Source organism: Caretta caretta, chromosome 3, assembly GCF_965140235.1.
Source record: "Caretta caretta isolate rCarCar2 chromosome 3, rCarCar1.hap1, whole genome shotgun sequence".
In the NCBI taxonomy this organism is placed as follows: domain Eukaryota; kingdom Metazoa; phylum Chordata; order Testudines; family Cheloniidae; genus Caretta; species Caretta caretta.
In genome coordinates this window covers 136,038,022-136,062,156 of record NC_134208.1, presented here as the reverse complement: position 1 = coordinate 136,062,156, position 24,135 = coordinate 136,038,022, and the positions used below count along the sequence as shown (strand labels likewise).

The 24,135-nt window shown below is 43.2% G+C and overlaps 1 protein-coding gene across 2 annotated transcripts in view; it reads right to left on the bottom strand.

Annotated features, from left to right (window-relative positions):
• Positions 1-9,102: 9,102 nt before the first annotated feature.
• The window catches only part of GPR137B (G protein-coupled receptor 137B), a 44,102-nt gene continuing 29,069 nt past the window's right edge, over positions 9,103-24,135 (bottom strand). Inside the window, exons 3-7 of one of the 2 annotated variants that reach the window (XM_048843802.2) lie at positions 23,116-23,338; positions 17,297-17,314; positions 15,263-15,391; positions 11,986-12,110; positions 9,103-9,269 (exon numbers count right to left, since the gene is read on the bottom strand). In XM_048843802.2, coding sequence (XP_048699759.2) covers positions 9,161-9,269; positions 11,986-12,110; positions 15,263-15,391; positions 17,297-17,314; positions 23,116-23,338 — 604 coding nt within the window. In that variant the 3' untranslated portion in view covers positions 9,103-9,160. Of the gene's footprint in view, positions 9,270-11,985; positions 12,111-15,262; positions 15,392-17,160; positions 17,315-23,115; positions 23,339-24,135 lie in introns of both variants that reach the window. The other variant, XM_048843801.2, reaches the window with a different exon arrangement.

Here is a 24,135-nt window from a genome sequence, read left to right as displayed (position 1 = left end):
TGCCAACTAGACATGGAGCCATTGATCACTACCCGTTGAGCCCGACAATCTAGCCAGCTTTCTACCCACCTTATAGTGCATTCATCCAGCCCATACTTCTTTAACTTGCTGACAAGAATATTGTGGGAGACCGTGTCAAAAGCTTTGCTAAAGTCAAGAAACAATACATCCACTGCTTTCCCTTCATCCACTGAATCAGTAATCTCATCATAGAAGGTGATTAGATTAATCAGGCATGACCTTCCCTTGGTGAATCTATGCTGACTGTTCCTGATCACTTTCCTCTCATGTAAGTGCTTCAGGATTGATTCTTTGAGGACCTGCTCCATGATTTTTCCGGGGACTGAGGTGAGGCTGACTGGCCTGTAGTTCCCAGGATCCTCCTCCTTCCCTTTTTTAAAGATTGGCACTACATTAGCCTTTTTCCAGTCATCTGGGATTTCCCCCGTTCGCCACGAGTTTTCAAAGATAATGGCCAGTGACTCTGCAATCACAGCCGCCAATTTCTTTAGCACTCTCGGATGCAACTTGTCCGGCCCCATGGACTTGTGCACGTCCAGCTTTTCTAAATAGTCCCTAACCACTGCTTTCTCCACAGAGGGCTGGTCACCTCCTCCTCGTGCTGTGCTGCCCAGTGTAGTAGTCTGGGAGCTGACCTTGTTCGTGAAGACAGAGGCAAAAAAAGCATTGAGTACATTAGCTTTTTCCACATCCTCTGTCACTAGGTTGCCTCCCTCATTCAGTAAGGGGCCCACACTTTCCTTGGCTTTCTTCTTGTTGCCAACATACCTGAAGAAAGCCTTCTTGTTACTCTTGACATCTCTTGCTAGCTGCAGCTCCAGGTGCGATTTGGCCCTCCTGATTTCATTCCTACATGCCCGAGCAATATTTTTATACTCTTCCCTGGTCATATGTCCAACCTTCCACTTCTTGTAAGCTTCTTTTTTATGTTTAAGATCCGCTAGGATTTCACCGTTAAGCCAAGCTGGTCGCCTGCCATATTTACTATTCTTTCGACTCATCGGGATGGTTTGTCCCTGTAACCTCAACAGGGATTCCTTGAAATACAGCCAGCTCTCCTGGACTCCTTTCCCCTTTATGTTAGTCCCCCAGGGGATCCTACCCATCCGTTCCCTGAGGGAGTCGAAGTCTGCTTTCCTGAAGTCCAGGGTCCGTATCCTGCTGCTTACCTTTCTTCCCTGTGTCAGGATTCTGAACTCAACCACCTCAGGGTCACTGCCTCCAGATTCCCATCCACTTTTGCTTCCCCCACTAATTCTTCCCGGTTTGGGAGCAGCAGGTCAAGAAAAGCTCCCCCCTAGTTGGCTCCTCTAGCACTTGCACCAGGAAATTGTCCCCTACACTTTCCAAAAACTTCCTGGATTGTCTATGCACCGCTGTATTGCTCTCCCAGCAGATATCAGGAAGATTAAAGTCACCCATGAGAACCAGGGTCTGCGATCTAGTAGCTTCTGCGAGTTGCCGGAAGAAAGCCTCATCCACCTCTTCCCCCGGTCCAGTGGTCTATAGCAGACTCCCACCACTACATCACTCTTGTTGCTCACACTTCTAAATTTAATCCAGAGACACTCAGGTTTTTCTGCAGTTTCGTACCAGAGCTCTGAGCAGTCATACTGCTCCCTTACATACAGTGCTACTCCCCCACCTTTTCTGCCCTGCCTGTCCTACCTGAACAGCTTATATCCATCCCTGACAGTACTCCAGTCATGTGAGTTATCCCACCAAGTCTCTGTTATTCCAATCACGTCATAATTCCTTGACATCACCAGGACCTCCAGTTCTCCCTGCTTGTTTCCAAGGCTTTGTGCATTCTTATATAAGCACTTGAGATAACCTGCTGATCGCCCCTCATTCTCAGTAAGAGGTAGGAGCCCTCCCCTCACAGATGTTCCTGCCTCATACTGAGAATAGGGGCGATCAGCAGCTTGACTGGTTTGGCTAAACAAATGGATTCTGGAGATCTTGAAAAGATATGTCGGGTACCTTCATTGCTGGAGTAACTTTAGCTTGTTCATCATCCAGAATTGCTCCTTAAAAATAAATCATCCGAGACTCCACAAAGGCTGTATTGAATATGAAGTTAAACACGCAGGCAGTCCTCGGACTTACGACACAATTGGTTCCTGAAAATTGCATCGAAAGTAGAAAGGTCATAACCTGGAACTGCAATCCACTTCATTGTGGGACCGAGTGTCATAAAGTCGAAACCGATTGTCAGAAGTCAAATCAGGATGTCAAATCAGAAACATAAGTGCCGTTCATTGCAAGTTGAACATCATAAAGTCAAGGACTCCCTGTATTTATTTCTGTAATATTTGTACGCACTTCTGCACCATTAGTAAATTATAGAGTAGTGCTTTCTGAGTGCTCAATACTTCAGCAGAAATGTAGGATGTCATATGTAAAATGTATATTTTCGGTATTGGGACATGTGAAAAGATGCCAGCTTGTCTGGCAAGGGAAGAGAACAGTTAGGTAAAAAACTGAGCCAGCAATCTGATCTGGTAAACAATTGAGTTAACAAACTAACCTTAGTGCTAGGCTGTAAAAGTGTTTATACAATATACATTATTTAAGGCACCTGAATGTGGGTGTGCACTTGCATTGCATTGTGCCCTGTTTCAGTGGACTGAAAGCACTGAAGCAGCAAATAAACTACATTCTTCTTCAGCTCAAGATTGTCTGTCTGAACCTGTGTGTTCTGGATGGCAGGGAAAGAATCGGTCGATAAGAAACAAGTGATTTAAAAGGAAAAAAATGGAAGATCTTTCTATCTAAAAGCTGCATCATATGGGAAGGCCAGAAGGCCATTTTTATTGGCATTCTGGGGTCTCATCCAGATTTCTAGCTTGCTCATGCTTAGCACTTTAGCTATAAGACAACCTGACCTCACCTATTTTGCATATTAATTGTTTCAAGTTGTGTGTAAGTGTCAGATTTTAATTTACTCTTATGCTGGGTATTAAACTTTAAAATGTTGAATTTTCAGAGTTTGTATGATTTTTTTTTTTATTTTTTTGCAAGAGTGCTTATACCAATGCTTAAGTGACAGCTTTCTCATGAGGCAGTACTGGAAGGTACAGATGAATTATCTGTAGAGCTCACTTGGTCTCTTTTGTACTGAGCAGACTTTCACTGCTGCCTAGTAATCTGTATTGACAACTTGTCATGTTAACTTCTTTATTGTAACATTTATTCCTACTTCAGGTCTGAAATTTTGAATGCTGAGTAATTGTTTACAACTGTGCTTGAAATGAGCACAAAGCAAAAGCATTCATATCTAAACCATAAGGAGCTACGCTATGTTGCAAAGTCATCTTTGGGACTAGAATAATTTTTAACCTTTTTACTGTGAAATTAACTTTGTTCTAATGTCATTTCTTTCAGTGTTAAATGTTGGTGGATAACACATTAATGTGATAATGCTGTTAGTAAACTAAGAATATTTTCATCTTCCCCTAATTTTTCAAAGTCTCTGTATAACAAACAGCTGCAGTAGTAGTACAACTAGCTGCTACAAACAAATTCGTAAACTAAATGAACACATGGACTAAAATCATCCCTTCAGGGTGTCCCTCTTATTTTCAGTTGGCCAGTGTTCCTTTATTTCCCCAGATGGATTTTGAGAGGTATATTTAGGTTCTCTTTCAACCCTGTTGTTGGCTTTGGTCTTGCTTACTGCTTGTTGCAGTTGTACTTTTAATCTTTTGGGGGACATCCATCAAGCTGCTTGCTCTCCAAAACTGAGAATCTGAGAAATGAATTTACCATGCAAATTCTGCTTCTCTGGAGATATCCTTCAGGCTTGTCACCCATCTACCCACCTCCCATGAGTTTGGATGTTGCCTTTTGTTTAGGGGTATTTCTTTTGCATTTGTATTTCCATTTTCCTGAGGCACACTTTTTTTAGCTTACGTTGATCTTTTTAATTGGGTTTTTATTTGCCAGAGGTTTCATGGAATCATAGAATAGAATCATAGAATATCAGGGTTGGAAGGGACCTCAGGAGGTCATCTAGTCCAACCCCCTGCTCAAAGCAGGACCAATCCCCAACTGAATCATCCCAGCCAGGGCTTTAAGCCTGACCTTAAAAACCTCAAAGGAAGGAGATTCCACCTCCTCCCTAGGTAACGCATTTCAGTGCTAAATCAGAAGTGGGCATATGGCCCGGAGGCCGCATCAGGCCATCCAGACATTTTCATTCGTCCTTCGAGCTCCCACAGGGAAGAAGGGTCTGGGGCTTGTCCCGCTCAGGTGCTCCAGCCAGGGAGTGGGGTCGGGGTCTTGCCCCATTCCACATGGCTCCCAGAAGCAGCAGGACGTCTCCTTCTCTGGCTCCTACGCGTAGGGGCAGCCAGAGGGCTCTGCATGCTGCCACCACCCCAAGCACCGCCCCCATAGCTCCCATTGGCTGGGAACCACAGCTGGTGGGAGCTGCAGGGGCCGTGCCTGGGGACAGGGCAGTGTGCAGAGCCGCCTGGCTGCGCCTCCGCATAGGAGCCATGTGGGGGACATGCCACTGTTTCTGGGAGCTGCTTGATGTAAGAGCCACCTGGAGCCTGCCCTCCTGACCCCCTCCCTTGCCCCAACCCCCTGCCCCAGCCCTCCATACCCCTCCCGCCCTCCATACTCCTTGGTCCCAGCCAGGAGCACCTTCCTGTACCCCTCAGCCCCCACGCCAGAGCCCACACCACCAGTTGGAGCCCTCCCGCACCCTAACTCCCAATTTCATGAGCATTCATGGCCCACCATACAATTTCCATACCCAGGTGTGGCCCTTGGGCCAAAAAGTTTGCCCACCTCTGTGTTAAATCACACACAGAACTGACCAGAATATTTAATGGGCAACATTTGCACTTGGAAGAGTGCAGCATGCAGTCACATGGGAGACTGGCACAAGCTTTGACCCCCTATTATTGCCCTGAGTGATCAAAAAATCTTATGAGCTATGGCAGTTTTGCCAGTCTCCTTCTAAGGAGCTAAGATCCAGGCGTGAGAATCCTTCCAGATATCTTTAGAGAAGCAGAATTACAAGGCAAATAATTTTCCCCCTTATTTTACCTTCATGTAGCTTTTTAGCTTAAAGACATGCTTCCTACTTTTGTTTTAACATACAGGAAAAAACTTTTGAAGTGGGAGAGAGCAGTGGAAACCCTAATATTTCTCACTTCAAGGAAAATGTAGGCTGATTATGTCTTGCAATGTGAAATGTCAAATATGTAAGATTTCCAGCATGTGTTAAAAGCCGCCTGGCTTTTTTTATTAGCTTAAAAAAACTTCATCCTTTTTCTTTTACTTCTTTGAGATACTCTAGTACAGTGGTTCTCAAACTTTTGTATTGGTGACCCCTTTCACACAGCCAGCCTGAGTGTGACCCCCTCTTATAAATTAAAAACACTTTTTATATTTTACACTATTATAAATGAGGGAGGTGAAGTGGGGCTTGGGGGTGGAGGCTGATAGCTCGTGACCCCGCATGTAATAACCTTGTGACCCTCCCCACCCGTTTGAGAACCTCTGCTGTAGTAATACCCTGAAGTGGGACTGTTTATTAAATATTATATCACTGAGATTGGTTTGAGAAAATAGCTGAGATGTAGGAATGGAAAATATAGATCATATTACAGTATTTATATTTAAACTAGAAATAATTTGACCTATTTCCAAAGAGGCATCTGAGCTACTTTGAAAATCACTTCTAAAAGTTTCTCACTTCACAGTAGGGTTTGAACTTTGTGGTGCATCACTCTGCTTTACACAAAAGAGAACCATTTTCTCAAGCATGATTGAAGTTTCCAATGCTCTTTGATTTCTAGCCTTTTGAAGCTTCATGCATTTAATTCAAAGATGTCATCACATCTCCAGACAGAATTTATACCAAATTCATCCCTTGGACTTTTGTGTAGATGTGGCTGGAACAGGGGTTTCCAGATCTGCCAGATATGCTTAGTGTTTAACCCTTCCCTTTGCTCATACATGGCTTTCTACTGAAGTATTGCTGTAGCTATCCTATTTCTTGTTCTAGTAAACTGATACAGAATGAAAAGGAGTACTTGTGGCACCTTAGAGACTAACAAATTTATTTGAGCATAAGCTTTTGTGAGCTATAGCTCACTTCATTGGATGCATTCAGTGGAAAATACAGTGGGGAGATGTATATACATAGAGAACATGAAACACTGGGTGTTTGGTTACAGCGTGTATGGTAACACCCATTGTTTCATGTTCTCTATGTATATAAATCTCCCCACTGTATTTTCCACTTTATGCATCCCATGAAGTGAGCTGTAGCTCACGAAAGCTCATGCTCAAATAAATTTGTTAGTCTCTAAGGTGCCACAAGTACTCCTTTTCTTTTTGCAAATACAGACTAACACGGCTGCTACTCTGAAACCTGATACAGAATGGGCTTCCCCGTCTTACCTTCACAAAATCTGCAGCAAAGCATGATACCATGTTGATTGTGGTCTGAAAACACCGCTTGCAGCTGAAACTGTAGGGTCCATGTATAGGCCATCATGTACAGTACAAGTGAGAGATGTTTGGTCCTATGTTTGTGACCACTTCCCAAGGTCCTCACTCCATCAGACTCCTGTAGAAGTCTCCTTGTGGGAATCTGGCTCAGACCTTAAGATTTGATAAGGCCTTTGTATCATTACTTGATTATTTTCATTAACTGATGCAGTAAATATAACCCAACAATAAAATAGACCTCAATAATATCTCTTGCAACATTTTGTGGTATTTGGTATGCTTTCAGTAAAGGGAAAGGTATGTACTACTTCAAGTGTTTGTCCCTATATATATATATATATATATATATATAGTGTGTGTGTATACACACACACACACACACACACACACACACACTCTCTCCACCCTGGGTGGTGTGCACGTAGACTACAGAGGTCCACATTAGATTTGGGTGAACTATGGTTTTAAATTGAGTTGAGATATTAGCATGAGGAATAGGCCCAAAGCATGTGACCACAAAGAACGAGTTCATGGGAAAGGAGAAATGTTAAACCTGCAGAGGCCCTTTGAAATTCCAGTGTTATCGTATTTAAGGTTTGGGCTAAAGTAACAGAAATAAAACACTGTTAATTTAGTACCAGTTGCAATAAATAATTGGCTATATAAAAGATTGCTTCACCTGGCCTTAGCTAAGGTGGGATAATTGGCAATGACATCACTTGTTGTTAAAGGGTATTTAAAAAAAAAAGTGAATTCGTCAGGCTGATACCTGCCTGACCAATATGGGTTATAAGCACCTTTGGGTTTAGCCTGTTTGTAAATATCTTGATCAAATGCTTATAAATGTTTTGTTACTGTGTGGATGCAGAACATTGCTTATTATTTAGGCTTTTTAGTCATGTTCAGAGCAATTGTATAAATGTCAATTGGTTTTGGGTTTAATAAAGGAATTTATGGTTAAATTGGTGTTGTGATAATACCCTGCTTAAATAATAATTCCAGCAGCATATGTGTCCAATGTGCTTGATTGCAATATTTTGACCAGCAGTGTCTTTTGGGCCACGCGTGCCCACCTTATAAAGAACAGGTACCATGGTTCTTTAAATATTTGTCCATATACATAGATTCCATGACACACCTTCTGTTCCATCTACTACAGAATCTAATAACATCTGGATTCTGTATAAAGGAACTCAGGGGGCTGTTAGTCCCCCTGCTGTTTATCCCCTTGGATCAGGGGTGTGAGAGTATTCAGGGTGCAGGCGCAGCCCAGTGGATGCTGCTGACCAAAAGATTCTGACGTCAAGCACATGTGCACTAAGAGTGGAATATAGACCACAGATCTCGCTGGACCAAAGATACTGTCGGTTAAGTAATCATTCTTTAAAAGGTGGGGTGTATTCTGTAGTAATTAATGACCTACATGTGACAAGCCCTTCACTTCTTTGGGAACTATGGCCCCCTTCCTCAAAATATTTTTATCTCGCCCCTTACGCTTTCTATGAGCAAGTTCCATTTTGCATCCATCCATGTATGGTGTTCTGAGACAGCTAAACTTCTAATTATAGCAGAGCTCCTCCTCTTCTATAAACCAGGTTAAGATAGCTTTATATTTATGTCTCATGTAAAGCAGGAGTCAATGAATTACCTAATCCTACACCAGAAGCTGAAGGAGGGTTACTAATCCATCTCTTGTCTATCAGTGGTAGATTTGGCATTTGGATTGCTCTTTTATATATGTTAAAATATAGATAGCCAGCTTGGCTACTCATGGGATTTAACAAATATGTAATCTTCCAAGGTTACTTGTAATTTGTACATGTCAGTCTGGCTGAAGTTCTCCACGTGTCACACAGCAGTGTAGATGAGTTTGATCATTTTGCTGGATCTCCCCCTACTTTTGGCAAAGCAATTCCTCTATTTTGGGTTCATCCCCACAACTGTGGAGGATGAAGGAACCAGAAAACAGTCTTTTTGGAGAAAGGCAGTATGCTGTTAGAAAATAACCTTAACACAAGAGGTTCTGTCAGCCTGCGAAACGCTTCACTTGCCATGTTACACTAATTCACATTGAAGAGCAGAATTTGCTGCAAAAACACAGCAACAATTTTCAAAAATGCTGCCATTTAATGGGGGTGATGTTTTTCTTTACTGGGTTTTTATGTCTTAAAACCAAAGACTGACATGCAATTTAGGCAACTGTAATGTGTGTTATAAATGGTACGGTGTATTTTATAAAGCGAAGTATGCATTTTTAAAAGTCCTGTTCATATACACTGTAAAAATTCTCAAAGAATTTCCAGTATGTTACAGTGTTTAAGTTTATGTAAAAATCTCTTAAATAACAGAGAATGATTACATTATGCCCACTAAGGCACTTATCCTGCAACATGGGTATTTTTGTGCATAATGTTAAGCAAATGTGTATCAGTCTAAAATAACAAGGCTTAGAACAATGGAACAACTAAAATGTGGCTTCATGACATTAAACCATTACATAATCTACAACTTTCCTTGAATGCTGAGAATCCTGTGGCAAAGACCTCTATTGCTCCTTGTACAAAACAGTGCCCTTAAAAACCAACAGATAAAGGAAAATTGCTAAACTTTGTTTTTCAGAATATTTTTTTAATATGGAATGTCTTAATACTGTCATTGACTGGAGCTATATAGGGCTTGGTCGTTCTGTGTCCATTGTTGATTCTGGCTGCAGTGATCCTATGTAAGCCGTGAAACTGTTGTGTTGATGTCCCCAATCATAATCTGGAGAGAAACTAAAAAACAAAACACAAGAATTTATGGCTGATGCCTTCATTCTCTGTATGCTCATTTACTTAAATGGGACAGACTATAACTTCATAAATATAGTTTACATAAATTCTAGAGATGCTACTAGTAGACTTTGTACTTAAGTCTCAGATCAGCTATTTAGCTATGCATCCCTGTTCAGCAGTATTGTGGGCTCAAGGAATTGGTCATGAACTAGAGAGACTTTCATCTTTAGGCTACTGGTTGAAATCCTGTCCAGTTCATTAATGACTGAAGGTTTTTACCACCTAATGGCTTCGCTTTCCCACGTTAGGGTACAGGGTGTTCAAGGATGTTGGACAGCAGTAGGTCGAGCCTGCCTAAATTCCTGTTCCAACAACTTGGATCCAGCTAGTAGCATTGCTGGATCTAAACATATTTTGTGTTCAAATCCAACATGGTTAATACTTGGTCAGTAACTGGGAACTTGGCTCGGATGCCATATGGTTGTCTGTCTATAAACCGTTCCAAACACTTAAGATGTTCTTTGGGTGGCACTCCCTAACCAGCCCTTTGTAAGCAGTTTGGCTGATCCTCCTCTTTTCCTTCCTGGTTCTCTGGGCAGTAGGAGATCTCAGACTACACTGTCACCAGTGCTAGTATGTGTGTGACCTCCAAGCACTCTGTGGTATGCCAAAGGCTCTGTAGATTTTCCCCAAATGCAAAGATACCACCCCAGGCAGCATGATAGCTGTGAACAGGCAAACTTTGTTGAACTATGGTTGCATTGTGGGTCGCAGAAAAAGCTGCACCCAACTCAACCAAGTTAATTTTTATATGCAAATAGACGGAAAAACAAGAATTGGATTCTCTATGGGTGGGAATTAGTTACTAAGGGAGTCTTCTTAAAGATTATTTCATAGTGTGCTTATTCCTCTAATAATATTTTTAAAAATAAGGGGCTGACTCATGGTGGATCTCAAATATACAGAATTCCTGTGTTTTGCAAGCAGTGGAAAAAGACACTCCCTGCACCTAAACCTAGTGCTGAGTAAAGTTTCCCCTCTTGCATGTGATTTAATAGATTCTCAGGTACAAAATAAGAGTTATCTAGGATCTCCTCCCCTCACTGCTTCATCCTACCAGCTCAGTCTGTTTGTAAAGTCTCATGCCCACATCTCTTCTTACTAGAGTCTTCACCACAGACCCTCTCTTTTCCAGGTCTCCTCAGTGCAGAGGTCCACAAGCAGCTCTTGCCCCTTTAGGTTTCTCCCCATACTAGGAAAAGGGTATAGGTCCCATGCTCCACCCTGAGGCCCCCTCCTGCTTTCCCCTCATGACGTAGCCCATGCTCCACCTCTTCTGGTCCCTGCTCTGCCCCTCCTTTGAGATACTTGCTGCCCGCTATGTCCCTCTGTTGAAGGGCTACACAAGACAAGACGCCAGGCCAGCCTTATGCTCTGTGCAGCCAGTGGGTGTGACATTCCCTCCCTTCCAAGCCACTGCAGGCCTGGATCACTGTGTGTGGCAGGCACCACCATGCTGTCCTCAGGGCCAGTGCCAGCTAAGCTGGATGGCTGCTGAGCAGCACTGACTGCAATGGCCAGGATCCCCCTGCCACTTACAGCTGGCCCAGAATCTTTCAGAGTGTTCCTGGTAAGCAGCAGGTGGCAATTAGGGGTACCTGTGGGCAGCAAATTCCCCCTCCCCCCCAGTTTTTGTACTTGCTCAAGTTCTTCAAAGGGCAGGGAGAGTACTCAGCTTGGGGGAGGAGCAGAGAGCACAAGGGGCAGGGAACTGAGGGTGTGTGTTGAGGAGAGGAGGGCTTGGCAGGTGCTAGGAGTCTTCAGGGGGGAGGGGTGCAGCAACTCAGTGGGCAGGGGGACCTCGGAGGAGGGGCAGAGGTGAAAGTAAGTCGGTACGCCCCAGTACGGTGTACTGGCAAGGTTTCCCCAGACAGCAATTTAAAGGGCTTAGGGCTCCCAGCAGCGGCTGGAGCCCTGGGCCCTTTAAATTGCCGCCAGAGCCCCACTGCTGGAGCCCTGGGGTTGCGGCGGCAGCCAGGACCTCTGGGGCTCTGTTGGCAATTTAAAGGCCCTGCCCTCTTCCGCTTGAGGCCACGCCTCCTGCTCAGAACTCTGGGGCACCGATAAGTCCTTTAAGTTACTTTCATCCCTGGGAAGGTTGATTGAGTGGGGGCAGGGCCCCAGAGCAGAGCCACAGTCCAGGCACCAGAGGAGCTTCCGGTGCTCAGGCCAGCCTCCCCAAATGCCGGAGTCATGCGCTGCCCGTGGAAAAGGAGTTTGCCTTTATACCATTTCCTCTCCCGGTCTGTCTTGCTCTCAAGCTTATTGTCCTAATAGCACCCTGAACTACAAGTCTGAGAACTTCTGTCCTTAAAGAGCTGAACTCAAAACTGAAACTACTGCTCTGGTCCTACCCGTTAAAGGGCCAGCACCCTCTGTTATAGCTGTTAAATCAAGATACTCTATCTTCATTCTGTTATCCTTGTAATCTTTATGTGCTGCCATCTTTAATGCCTTGCCTCCCACCCTTACACTCACACATACGTGCATGTTTGTTCCCTAACGCATCCTCCTGCTGAACTCTCCTTTCTAACAGATTTTTTTCCCTACCCCTAAGTATTGTGTCTGAATTTGGTCAAAAATCATGATAAAATAAGTAGAACATTTAATCGTTCCTCACTGATCTCTTCCTCCTCTAACCATCCCAATACCTCACCTGCCCTGTATGCCTTGTGGTGAAATGTTCCAGGCCAGATCATCGTCACTGTCATATCGCCGAGGGTTGTCAAAGAAATAGGATCGTGGACTGAATCCATGGCTTGGTATCATTCCTGGATTTGTCTAGGGGGGAAACCATCCATCAGTGAAAGTTACATCAATTTGTATCTGAGTGTCAGAGATGCCACCTGTTCATTTTCTAAAGAATACCCCTGAGGCGACGTCTCGCCAAAGGCTCCCAGCCAAGAGATATGGCAGGAGTCTGTTCAGCTATTTTTCCCCCTATCTCTCGCCTCCTGTTCTGCTTTCTCCATTTCCTCCCTTTAAACCTACCAACTCCCCACTTCCCATGAGTAGAAGTGCTCATGCTACCAGACCTGCTGCTTTACACGCCTGTTCTAGGCTCCATATAGAGTAACCAGATGTCCCGATTTTATAGGGACAGTCCTGAATTTTGGATCTTTTTCTTATATAGGTTCGTATTACCCACCACCCCTGTCCCGATTTTTCACATTTGCTGTCTGGTCACCCTAGCTCCATATCAATTCCTCTCCACCCCAGTCTGCCCTCCCAATAACACCGCCCACTTGCTTCCCTTACAGAGAGCAATTTGGACCCGGCAGACAGAGGAAGAGGCATACAGTAGGATGATAAGGTTGAGGAGATGAGGAATTCCCAGGCAAAGGGATGGAGAGCTGTAGCCACCAGGCAAATGACCTCTAGTACAACCTCCCAATGTCCTGAAATTCACTCTCCTATCTTTACTGGCACAGCATCCCCTACCAGCTTCCCGTTAACCCAGGGAAACTGACCAATCTGTCCCAATGAAACTATACCCAATTAAAGGGTGGGAATAGAATGCTATTATGTCTCTCAGCAGTGATATACTCACCTCAGAGCCATGGGCCAAGCCAGGGGGAAACATCCATTGAGTGAGGGAGTGAAGGGGCCTTCACACAATTTTTCCATTTACAAAAATAAAAACCCAAACCATTTTCATTTTAGTTTAACTAGTGTGTTTTTTTTTTCACTCTGACCCACAGTGTGGCTCAGATTCAAGACACTGTCCTACACATTCCCATGCACACTTGATTTTTTTTCTCTTCCATTCAGTGCCAGTATCCCCTTCCCCCCGACTCTCTGGATATGCTGGGGCAACATTTTTATTCTTGGCCCAGAGCAAGATAAAGGGTTGATCCTGCATTGTTCATTGGCATAAAACTAGTTACAGTCTTTTTTCCTTTTGTATTAAAAAAAACAGCAACCCAAAACCCAAGCAGTAAACGTGTGGGTTTTCCCCCCAGTTCACTTGCTTGACACTCTAGCAATGTTAGCATAAGAGCACTCAGTTATGCTCTACAGGCAAAAACAAATTACCAGAGACAGCAAAACAAGCGTATTATTGCCTTAACAATTCTAGGAACCAAAAGTTTATTTTTGAATACAGCTAAGCAGTTCCTAGTTTTTAATTTTGGAGAGGAAAATGCAACCAACTCAACACTACCCCAAAGTTTTCTGTTTAAGCGATCACCATTTATAAATAAGGAAAGCAGAGCCAAATGTTGGGTTTTCACTAAAGTTTGGTTGTTTCTAGATATTTTGTGGACTAGTGGATGCAGTTTGTTTTAATAGTAATGCTTTATATATAATCTTCCTCTTTTCTTGGCAATCCTTTTCCGGCATATTAATAAGTACTTGGTAATTCTGCAACTATTAACAAATGTTTATATTACAATACTCTCCTGTGACTCTTGGACTCCATCTTGTGGCAAATTTGCATGAAAACTCATGGTGTGGCTTTACTAAAGAATCTGGAGCTTGGGCTTTTGTTGATTTTTTTGTACTGAAAGTTGTGAGCTTAACTGTAGTGGGGTTGTTTATTTAACTTTTTCAGTTTTTCTCTTGCTGTGACATAGATAAGCATAAACCTATTTGTTATTTTTCTACACACATAAAAATAAGGCATACATTTTTAAAAAGTGAGGGTAATTAACCATTGGAACAATTCACCAAGGGTTGTGGGGGATTCTCTGTCCCTGGCAATTTTTAAACCAAGATTGGTTATTTTAAAAAAAGTATTCTAGTTCAAAAGTAGTTATTTTGGGGAACTTCTGTGCCCCATGTTAACAGGAGGTCAGACTAGATCAGTGGTTCTCAAACTGGGGATCGGGACCCCTCACAGGTTTGTGAGGTTATTACATGGGGGGGTCGTGAGCTGTCAGCCTCCACCCCAAACTGCACTTCACCTCCAGCATTTATAATAGTGCTAAATATTTTTAAAGTGTTTTTAATTTATAAGGGGGGTCGCACTCAGAGGCTAGCTGTCTGAAAGGGGTCACCAATACAAATGTTTGAGAACCACTGCCCTAGATGATCACAATTGTCCTTTCTGACCTTGAAATCTTTGAATTTATGAAAACCGTAGTATTTGATCAGGCACATTTAACAGCAATGTTAGGTAAAGAACATAGCCCCTGTAAAAGGTACCTGTAAAATGAGTGAAGTTACAGAGTTCTCTATTTAAATTAGGACTAGCTTGCTCCTCCTAACCCTACCCTACCAAACTTCTAGAGTCCTAGGGTTTTGTCTAGACAAGATATAAAGGTGTAATGTTAGAACTTGTTAGCTAATGTGTTCTTCCACTAACATTTAGCAGAAGAATGTAGTCCATAGTTGTTGTCTTGTTTAACTTCAGTGGGACTATTCATGCGTAAAGGTTTGCAGGATCAGACCCTAAATGGCAGTGCAAACTTTCCCACACATTTGCCAGTGTGTCCCACATTAATCTGGAGGGATTGCCTGCTGCTATGAGAAGATATTTTGGTTTCTCTGCCTACTTAAGTCCAACATATGTTTAGCTTTCAAACCTTGGCTTCACCACTCCGCTGAAACTGCTAACAAGATTTCAGTCAGTGCCAACTGTGGTGCTGGTTTTTGTGATATGGAAACTTCTTCAAGGAGAATTGGGCTAGGACCATCAAACCCATTTCATATGTGCCACTGAGCAGCTATCAGATGATAACTTGCAGCTGGCTTTGAATCAATGCCCTAAAAATGAAAGACACTGTACCCCATTATCAAACTCAAGTGCCAGGTAAATCTTCTACAATAACGACCTAGTAGGGGAAAGTGGTATGTTTGGATGATCTAAAGTATTTTATTTTTACTGAGAACAGTTTGAAAATAAAAAGTTAAAATGTGGAGAAATAAAAACTAACAGTAAATTGAGCTCTGAGGATTATCTGAAGGTTGTGCCTGGAAAAGGTTTTACTTACTAGGTCTTTTGTAGGGTTTCGAACACGGAAGAAGTAAACAACTAAGGAAGTGGGCAGCAGCTCCCAGATAAAGAGGATCACTCCAAATACGATGTACCCAGCATCTCCCAGCTGACATTTTAGATCTGCCTGTTGAAAAGTCAGAGCAGCATGTTAAAAAATGAGAAAGTGAGTTTGTTTTAAAAAGTATAAGAAACAAAATCAGCTTTCTTAGGGTGAAATGTATGTAAGCATAAGGGAATATGATGGAACATCTAGTAGCTGTGTATAAAAGTAAAGCAGCAGATTAACCTGGCTACAAATCGTTAACAATAAAAACCCCTTTGGAAGGATAAAAAATTCTATTTTATTTTGTACAATACCTTTCCCTTCCTCCTTTTTAAATGATCATCATCATCATCCTTAGAGTGCTTTTCTCCCCTACCCAAAAGCTACAGAGAATAGTTAAGTCTCGTGGCTACCTGCCAAGTTCTTAGACTGTCAAGAAAGTGAGAAAATAAGATACTAGTGTTCTAAACTCTTTCAAGCTTTGAGAAACAAATTAAAACCTTTTGAGTTCAGTGCAAGCCCCACTAGCCCGAGTCTGTCGACGGGGTTAAGAGGCTCACTTCAAATGACTCCAAAATGTTGTGTAGACATGGGCACCCAAAAATGAAGGCACCAGGAATTGCTAGTCATATTTTGCTAAATTCAGAATGAAAGATCAGTCATTGGCCATCTCTAGTTGTGAGAGCAGCCAGCATGCACTGCAATGGTCCAGCCCCCTGGTGGGCAGAAGGTATTAGGCCTTTATGTAAAAGAGGCATCACAGGCTGTCCCATGTCCCATGAAACTTCGTGGCAGGTTAGGGGAAGCACATGGACCAGGAATGTAGGTAGGATACGGCACCTCCCATTTAATTGCACTCCCCTGATTTTAAGCCAACACCCATGTACTGGGACCTGAGCATTATCCTGTTTACTTTTAAACGATGTAAACATCTGAGGTCAAAGGCTGGGATTTTCAAAAGAACCTAAGGGAGTGAAAAGAAAAGGAGTACTTGTGGCACCTTAGAGACTAACAAATTGATTTGAGCATAAGCTTTCATGAGCTACAGCTCACTTCATCGGATAGTGAGCTGTAGCTCACAAAAGCTTATGCTCAAATCAATTTGTTAGTCTCTAAGGTGCCACAAGTACTCCTTTTCTTTTTGCGAATACAGACTAACACGGCTGCTACTCTGAAACCTAAGGGAGTGAGGCATTCAACTCCCATTGAAATTCAACAGGAATTGTGTGAACCAGCATTCAGTCTTAGCTGTCATTTTGGTTTAATTAAAACTTGACCGATCATCATATGTTAAAACTGGTGCTATGTGAAGGGAACATGCAGCTATTCTTTATCGATAGAGCAGGAAAAACACTTCTTTTTTATGGGGGAATGCTGACCCCACTGAAGTCAATAGAGCTTTGACATTGACTTCAGAGGACCCACGATTTTGCCCACATGTTTAAATTGTAAATGGAGTCACCTTCTTGTCTCCACTGCTACCCAAATATGATTCAAACTATTCAGTAGTCCTTTCACTAAAGGTAAAAAACAAAACAAATCCCATACACCTGTTTTTAATAGAGGGGAGTTGCCTTTCTAAATCTTAAAAATAAATATAAATAAAGTGCAGTAACCAGAAGGTAAGTTTTTTTTTTATATTGTTGGTTTTGTGACTGCTTTTTCTTCTGACCAGATTATTTTTCCCTGACCATTTTATTACTGGAAAGATCATAGTCTTGGAGCAGAACAAACTTGGTGCATTTTTTTTTAATTTAAAAAATCCAAAGGATTTTATTGTATTAGTTCTTGTTTGTTGTCAATTCTGACTATACAGGATCAGTTTTCCTTGTTAGCAGTAAACTTCATACTTGCCTGATCCGATACATTGTACCAATCATAATCAAAAGAATTGACTTTCTTGGTTTGAGAAAATGATAAGATGAATAAGTTGTAACAGGCTCTTGAGGTATAAAGTAGTATAACGGTCACTCCTATAGTTGTTACCTGACACACAGATGAACCCTAGAAGAGAGAGTTAAACATATTTTAGTACTTATGTCTGATAATGGCAAGAACACCGTTTTGCATGGGCTTGGTGATCTCTGCTTCACTGTGTATAATCTTGGATAAATTTACTTTTTTTTTTTTATCTGGGAATCTTTTTCCAAGCTTCCAGTTCTTAGCATGGTCAGCTACTATTCAATGACTCTGTCTAATACTGCAGGAAGTACTAGTCTTAAAGTACCTAAAATAAGATCAAAAAAGAGTTGTACATGGGGAATAAAACCTATTGGATAGATCATCCATTGCATCCTCACGCAAAAATAAAACCTCCAACACGACACCAGACTGAGAACTTCCTATATCAGATCTTGCACTGATACCATCATGCGATGTTGTGCATTTTACAGCTACATGCTACCCATATATTAGCCCTCTGAGTAAGTACAGAACAGCTGGTAACAGTTATTGGTAAACATATTGCACATAGGAATTCACATCCTACTCTGCAGATTTGCCCAATTTATAATTTAGTATCAACAGGAGAGTCTCATTGAGCAAAGACTAGAGGAGTAGGATGAGTGTGTGGAACAGTAAGTGAATTTGAGGTCAGGAATGTAGATTGGAGTGGGGCCCTGGTCAGTGTTTTGGAAGTTAGGAGAGCTCTCTTCTGTTGGACTTGGAAATGGATAGAGTTTGTAGGGGAATGGTGTGATCCACATGCAGGATTGAGAGTAGCCAGGTTGCAGCAGAAATTCAGAGGGTAGGGATTGAGAGAGAGAGTCCATAACAGTAGGCATCACAGGTACTGAGACAAGATCTGATTAAATCTCTGGGCACAGACAGGACTAGGCTAAGGATCAATGTTAGTTCTGTCCTAGAGACAGGCACATATACAGACAAGATAACAGATGGAGGGGAAGAGGCTCAAGAAGGACTCTGTGGGGATGGCCTGGTGGCAGCCTTTTACACAACCAAATGAGAGAGAACAAAATTGTCCTGAGCTCTCTGGATGAGCAGAGGTAAGGCTTTCAACCCCTGTAGGGAAGGGAAAACCCTTGTTTCCATCTCACATGACTCCCTCTCCTTCCCACAATGGAGGCATATAGTACAATAAATGGGCTCCAGAGCCTGACAGAGTTGGAAGTTGCCCACTTCATCATGGGCCCTTTTACAATATTGTGGGAGATAGGAGGGCCTACCCGGGCAGAAGCATAACTCCAAGATGTCTAGCCTGGGTTACAAAGTCTAAAGGCAAGCAGTAGTGGGATCAAAGGCTTAGGACAAGGAGGATACAATTACTTAAGCATCATGTCATTTCACCAGGTTATAGTGGTCTCCAAACCTTCACATAAAATATTTCTTCCTCTACATTTCTATTGAGGCCTTTTCAGCTGTATAGTTGTGGCAGAATGGAAGGGGCATGGTTTCATGAGACCCCAAATAACTCTGACCAGCTGTACAAGGATGCACTGTTTTCTTTGTACACAGGAATGCAGCATGGTATAGTGGGAGTGCTTTCCCTTGAGATGCCACATTCCGTTGCCTTGTTGCGCTGATGTTACACTTTTATAAATGTCACGTCAATGCAGTATTGACCTTTTTCTGCCTTCTGTGAGAATTTGTGTTCCTAACTCTGACAGTCTGAGGGTGCTTTCTGCTTCAGAGTTTCCCTTGGCACTCTGAGCAGTAGAGTCTTCTCAAGCAGTGGCCTGCCTGGCTGGTTTTTTGGGGGTTATCTCATAGCACTCACTAGATTCACTGTCCTGTCTGCACCTTTCTCTTTGCTTCAAGCAGACCATGAGCAGCTGGGATGGAGGGAAAGGTGGGAGGAATGAGTGGAGAAAGGAAGGCTTTAGCTGTTTTTTTCCCTCATAGTATTGTAAAAACTGAGCTCATTCAATATATTGTATATGAAGCTGGCCAACAGCAGAGTTAAAAATTGTCCTTAAGAGAGAATATAGTTATAGTTAGAGAATATATAGAGAGAATATAGTTATGCCAACATTGATCATCTCCCTTCACAAGCAGTATTTTTTCCTACCAACACAAGAAGCCTGGGTCAGCCCCTACGTTTGGGAATTATATCACCATTTATGAAAAACTAGCTAGCACACCCTTCGCAGCAAAACGACTTAAGACATTGATTCATCTGATACACTGTGTCCCGGGTACTACTCAGCCTGCTTGACATCCTGGATGTGAGTTCACAACTTTGTAGATCAGCATGACTGACTGTCTGATTAGATGGATGCTGCAAATACTGCTAGACTTGCCCATCAACGGGAGCATAATATGGTGGCAGGCCTGGCTTGCAGTGACATTTGTGCTGACTTCAGAGACTCAGATATTTATAAGAGGATTGAAACCAGAAATACGGTATGTAGCTGTGAAAGCTGTGGTGAGAGCATAGCAAACGACAGGAAATGCTGTAAAGAGGAAACAGTTGTTACGTACTTCTCTATTCGCACTCTGTGTTGGAGAATCAACTATGCTGTTATGGAAACAGAGGAGGAAGCTGCTGACTCAGACATCACAGCTCAGTTCTCCATGCTGCAGGTACCACAAGACAGAAGAAAGCAGCTGGCATTTTTCAGTGCTGTTTTTGCCAGAATACAGGGAAGGCTAGTGCAGTATAATATTTAAATATGTTGTAGCTTTAATCACTTTGAGCTCAACAAATAAAATAGCATGATAAAAATGTTTTGTCCACTATGGGCCAAATCCTCAGAGCAGTGTCCAGCCTAAGTAGCTGGGTGCTGGGAAGATACACAGGGAGAGTAGGGGAAGGGGACTCCTTCCTCACAGGCCACAAAGGTTGCTTAACCCTATTAGCTGCAATAGGTTTACATGCCCTCTTCAGAGGGCTGAGGATACCTGAAGTGGCAAGACTCTAGTCATGCACTCGCTGCTTGTGCCATGCAAGGAATCTCCAAAGAATGGGGCTCTACCTATGTGAGTGCTGTGTACCCCACATTTGGCCCTCCCTCTCCTGCCCCAACTTTGCACAGTAGAACTAAAAGAGTTCCACTTCCTGAGGCTCTGTGACTATGTAGGAGAATGCAGGATTTACCCCTGTGCACTTTATCACCCCTGTGATATTTGAACAGAGGGAGATAGCAGATGTGAGAGTCAAATGGAAGGGTGCCAAATCTCCAAATACCACAATGTGGGCATTTCTGCCATTTAGGGTTACCAGGTGTCTGGTTTTCGACTGGTACACCCAGTCGAAAAGGGACCCTGGCATCTCCGGTCAGCACCGCTGCCAGGCTGTTAAAAGTGTGGTTGGTGCAGGGCTGGCAGGCTCCCTACATGGCTCCACTAGGCTCCCCAGAAGCAGCGACATGTCCCTTGAGTGGCATGGGGTGGTCATGGGGGCTTCGCATGCTGCTCCCACCCCAAATGCTGGGAACTGTGACAAATGGGAGCTGCAGGGGTGGTGGGTGTGGGCAGAGCCCCCTGGCCGCCTCTGTGCCTAGGAGTCGGACATGCCGGCTGCGTCCCGGGAGCCGCCTGAGGTAAGTGCCACCTGGAGCCTGCACCCCGAACCCCTTCCTGCATGCAAACTCCCTCCTGGAACCCCGTGCCCCAAACCTCCCCCAACCCCCTGCCCCAGCCCCTCCCGCACCCTGAAACTCTCATTTCTGGCCCCTCCCCGGAGTCCACACCCCCAGCCCAGAGCCCGTATCCCCTTCCACACCTCAACCCCCTGCCCCAGGCCAGAGCCCCCCCACACTCCAAACCCCTTGGCCCCAATCCCCAGCCCAGAGCCCCCTCCTGGACCCCAAATCCCTCATTCATGGCCCCACCCCAGAGCCCGCACCCGCAGCTGGAGCCCTCACCCCCTCCCAACCCTCTACCCCAGCTGGGTGAAAATGAGTGAGTGAGGGTGGGGGAGAGTGAGCAACAGAGGGAGGGACGATGGAGTGAGTGGGGGTGGGGGGCCTCAGAGAAGGGAGGGGCAGGGGCATAGCCTCGGGGAAGGGAGAGGAAGGGGGCAAGGCAAGGGTGTTCACTTTAGTGCGATTAGAAAGTTAGCAACCCTACTGCCATTCCAATTTTATATCGCCACATGGCATGGATTTTTACTAAGAATTTCAGAACAACTTTAACAGTTCAAGCTAAAAATCACTTGGCTACAATCTCCAGCTTTCAGAGCTATAAACTAAACACATGTAATGAAATCCTACAATAATTACACAAGCAAAACTCCCATTTCAGTTCAATAGGAGTCAATACGTTAGCGGTTATTCATACTTCTAGGTTCAGCTGTTGGTGAGCATGTTGTATGTTTCCATCACCTCAACACTAATTTCAGAGGAGTTGTTCTTTGCTCATGTACGACAGATTGGATTTCCGGTGGGAAGAGAAAATGAATGAAGGAATCAATCCCAACCTCTACTTGGTAAACACCTCTCTGACAAAACCTCATGTTTTGATGATTTGCATGAGTTGGATAAACTTCCTTTGTAGTAAAACAAATCCACTGATCATGCCAGTTTGGTCAGCAAATGAAAAATCTGAAAAGCACAAAGCTGCAGATTGAAATCTACCAATCAGTCATGGGCTTTCTGTTGTATGTCCACACTGATTAAGTAGGAAAAGTAATTAGATGGCCAACCAGCAGGGAAGAATTTTATTATAAGATTTTCTTCATAGTAACTGAAATTTACAGTATTGGCAGCTTCATCATGATGAGAAGGATAATATATTTTCATTAAACTCTAGTCATTTACTTCCAGACTTAAACTCCTAATGCAAGTCAGAAAGTCAAGGGATCTTTGAGAAAATAAGCCCTCCTTTACTATTTATGAATGTTACAGAATATCCTCTATTGACTTTGTGCCAAATATGTATTGGCTTCAATAGCATTACACTAACTATAAGTCTGCCCGTTTGTCTACTTAACATATCCCAAACTTGTCAACATAACAGACTATATCCTTAAAGAATACCTGCTGCAGGATCTTAAGTGAATCTCCTTTTCAACTGGACCATTTTTATAAAGTGGAAGTACTTTTAAATACAGCCTTAGGCCTGGTCTACACTGGGGGCGGGGCGGAAATCGATATAAGACATGCAACTTCAGCTATGTGAATAACGTAGCTGAAGTCGATGTACTTAGATCTACTTACCGTGGTGTTTTCACTGCAGTAAGTCGACTGCTGATGCTCCCCTGTTGACTCCGCCTGCACCGCTTGCTCCAGTGGATTACCGGAGTCAACAGGAGAGTGCTCGGCAGTCGATTTATAGCATCTTCACTAGACGCGATAAATCGACCCCTGCTGGATTGATAGCTCCGGAGGTAAGTGTAGACATGCCCTTAGTCATTGACAGAAGGACATGCACCATTCACGAAAGACAGTTCATACTTTGTGTTACTGTTTATTTTCATGGACATGCTGCTCCCTTAAAGACTTAAAGTAAATTGACAGACTGAGGGAGCCCAAAGGTGCTCTTCAACTATCTACATATAGCAGCACTGAAATGCAGCTGTGTTTGAGGTGGAGGACAGCAGCCAACTGAAATATAGCTGAGGTATGTGATAAATTCTGGCCAATGACAACTTCTGCAAACTCTTATTTAAAGTGCTATGGCATCTTTAGTAACAATGCAGAGCAGAAAGCATCTTGGTAAACTACATGGTATTCAATTGATCTGTTTTAGAAGGAAGAAAGGCTAAGTTGAAATTCCTGGAATTAATATCCTTAATTGCAGAGTCTAAAGAATTTTTTAAACCTGAGTCTCGTCCCACTAAATTGTTTCCTTTGACCAAAACTATTCTTAAGTAAGATTTAAATGATCTCTAAAATGTACTTTACCTTGGATTCCAAGTAAATGTTGGCTAAAGACATCTTGGAAATCTTATACAGACAGATGGAGAGTGAGATGGCACACAGAACAAACAATGTGTCATTAATTGCCACCCGGACAGAGACAATGACTTTCCTCTCTGAATTCTCTGTTCTCACCAACACAGCACACGTTAAATTCACCAAGAGGAAGAGGAGACTGATGAAGAGAGAAGCCAGATAGAGAGGCAACCTGGAGAGGGAAAAACAGGCTTTTAGAACTACTGTTTAGCAAGTGTCAGCAGTGTGCTTGAAGCTGCACATAGAGCAAGGGAAGATACTGTCCCTGTGTCAAGGCTGTCACAGCTGACACACAGAGCAGCTACACCAAACTGATTCAGAATGCTCTACGTGGCCTCGAGGATGATTACAGTTGATTTCACAACTATTTTTAAAATCCAGAATAAACTGATATTCAAGCCATATACTTACTTGTAAGGGATAAAGCATGAAAGATGGGGCAGTCTTAACACATACGGGAGAAAAGCATGTATAAGACAAATGTAATATAGACAGATCTTTACATCTATTTTAAACGGATGTGTTTACTTTGCTAGGCTCTGCACATCATATCTCTGGGGAATCCCTCTGACCATTCAACCAGACTCAGTGTGCGTGAGGAAGCCATTGTTAGCTGAACGGTCGAGCTGTGTGGAACGCTATGGCTTTAGGCCTGGGTGTTGTACACACTCAATACCATGAGTAGAACCACTGACTACCCATTTTTTAAAGTCATATTTTGTATCAAATACAGGAAGCCCTTTTTAAAGTCTAAAAGCCATGAGGCAGCTGGCTACTAAACGCTGCTTTCTCCTCCCCCAAATATCTTTGTCACATGCAGCTTCTTTGAGGGAACATTCAAAATTCTAAATATGAAAACTTGGGGATGGCTTGGCACCTTGCAACCCGCTCCAAGTGAAGGGCAGCACATAGCTGCACTGCCCCACCTCAAGAGCAGAGCAAGGCCTGAACGGCGAGTCTGAGAGCTGC